At 44.0% G+C, this 2257-nt stretch overlaps 1 protein-coding gene across 1 annotated transcript; it reads left to right on the top strand.

The window, feature by feature from the left end:
- Positions 1 to 291: 291 nt before the first annotated feature.
- LOC131858531 (cytochrome P450 71AU50-like) lies at positions 292 to 1940 on the top strand. The gene is made up of 2 exons (XM_059211794.1): positions 292 to 1167; positions 1329 to 1940. Exons 1-2 carry the CDS (start codon positions 292 to 294, stop codon positions 1938 to 1940), a joined length of 1488 nt encoding a protein of 495 aa, XP_059067777.1.
- The last annotated feature ends 317 nt before the right edge of the window (positions 1941 to 2257 follow it).

The following is a 2257-nucleotide window of genomic DNA, read 5'->3' as shown; positions in this document are numbered from 1 at the left end:
TATGCATCTTATGTGATCATTGTTATTATTTTGTTGTCTTTTTTATTAGATTTCTGATAATTCAGCATCAGCAATTGAGGCTTGTGGGCCTGGCCACCTAAGTGAATGCTTAGAGTGTGCCGGTTAAGCCGGCCCGTAGGAAATTGAATCTCGTGCAGCATTGAGCAGGAAAGTTAGTCTTCAATGGGCAGAATTTAGTCCAAGAACGTGCCCGACTTTTGGCCGGCAAGTTGCTTTAAATACTGATAAGTTGATATCAAAGATATGCAAGCCGGGCTATCCAAACGAAACATGGCATGGCTCAATTTCCCTGCAGTGGAGCTGGGTTTTTCGCTCATCTTCCTCTGGATAATATACAGATTTCTGACAGCAAGCAAGAGAAACAAAGGAAAGTTGGGATTGCCACCAGGGCCACGGCCATGGCCACTAGTAGGCAATCTCCATCTCTTGGGAACCTTTCCTCCCAAGTCCGTGACTCAGCTCGGAAAAAAGTACGGACCCATTATGTTTCTACGCCTGGGCTCGGTACCCACGGTTGTGGCCTCTTCTCCTGCCATGGCCAAAGAGTTTCTTAAAACCCATGATTTGATCTTCGCCAGCAGACCAGCTACATCGGGGGCCAAGTACCTGGGCTACGAGCGCAGAGACGTGGCGCTGGCCCCCTATGGAGAATACTGGCGGCAGATGAGAAAGTTGTGCACGATGGAATTACTGACGACCAAGAGAACGGAGTCATTCAGGTGGGTAAGAGAAGAAGAGGCGACAGCCATGGTGAGATCTGTGTGGGAAGGAAGTGAGAAGGGCATGCGTTCCGTTGAACTGCGGAATCTCATCTCCACCCTCTCACTCAACACTATCTGCAGAATGTTTGCAGGCAGAAGATACTCCGAACTGAGCGGAGGCGATTCGTTTTTAGAGATAATGACTGAAATTATGCATCTGTTGGGAGTAATTATTGTGGGGGACTACATTCCCTCTCTTTCCTTTCTTGATTTGCAAGGCTACCGCCGCCGTATGAAGGCCGTTCATAAAGCATACGATGCGTTTGCCGAGAAGCTGATCGATGAGCGCGTTGAGCTGAGGAGGAGGAGGAGTAAAAGGTCGGACAATCCGGACCTTTTGGACGTGATGCTGGACATGGGTGAGAGCGAAAGTTCCGAGATTCAAGTCTCTCGCCTTTCAATCAAAGCAATCATCTTGGTCGGTTCAGTTTCAATAATTGCCATTGCTAGTTCAATGTTAGGATTTGTTCTTTTTCTCTAGTCAAATTGTGAAATTACAATTTTCTGCTACGATCTCACTAACCAACGAGTTCAATGCTTTCGCAGGATATGCTACTTGCTGGAGTAGACACATCTCTTATAACTATAGAATGGGCGATGACTGAGCTGCTGAGAAACCCTAAAGTAATGGCAAGGGCGCAACAAGAGATTGAATTGCAGGTTGGGAGAGATCGCATTGTAAGGGAGAGTGATCTTGTAAACTTAGATTACTTGCGGTGTGTGATGAAGGAAACATTTCGATTACATCCAGTAGGGGCCTTTATGGTGCCACACGAATCCACTGAGGGTTGCAATGTGGGAGGATATTACGTTCCACCAAAAACAAGGTTGCTTGTGAATGTTTGGGCAATGGGAAGGGATGATTGTATTTGGAAAGATCCTTTAGAATTCAAGCCTGAAAGATTTATTGGGTCAAGCATAGATCTGAAAGGCCAACACTTTGAATTGTTGCCATTCGGAGCAGGGAGGAGGGGATGCCCCGGAATGTCCATGGGGAGTTCCGTTGTTCACTTGGCTGTGGCTCAGCTCATACATTGCTTTGATTGGAGTGTGGAGGGTGAGGTGAATAGGGAAGAAGAGTTTGGTTTGAGCTTACCTAAAAAGTTTCCTCTTTCTGCTCTTCCCTCCTGGAGGCTCGCCACTGAAGGGCCACCATAGCCTTGGATAGAGTTGAGAGATAAACTATTAATATAGACACTAAAAACCATCCCACCACTCTAACTGGGAATATAGGTTATCACTGCCATCTAGTAGTTGGCCAATACTTAAGTCCTTTCCAGTACTGAATATTAATATCAATAATAAATTAGATAAATGTGATTAAAATTAATTTATTTAATGTACTTGAAGAGCTATGAATTGGCATTCACATTATTTTGAAGATAACATAAATAAATGGCGGATGTTGATTTTTATTTGTTTTTAAAAGTAGAATTGAAATATTATTTTATAATTTATTTTATTTGGAAAATTTG

Source organism: Cryptomeria japonica, chromosome 9, assembly GCF_030272615.1.
Source record: "Cryptomeria japonica chromosome 9, Sugi_1.0, whole genome shotgun sequence".
Classification (NCBI taxonomy): Eukaryota; Viridiplantae; Streptophyta; class Pinopsida; order Cupressales; family Cupressaceae; genus Cryptomeria; species Cryptomeria japonica.
This window is presented reverse-complemented; position numbering and strand designations above follow the sequence as displayed.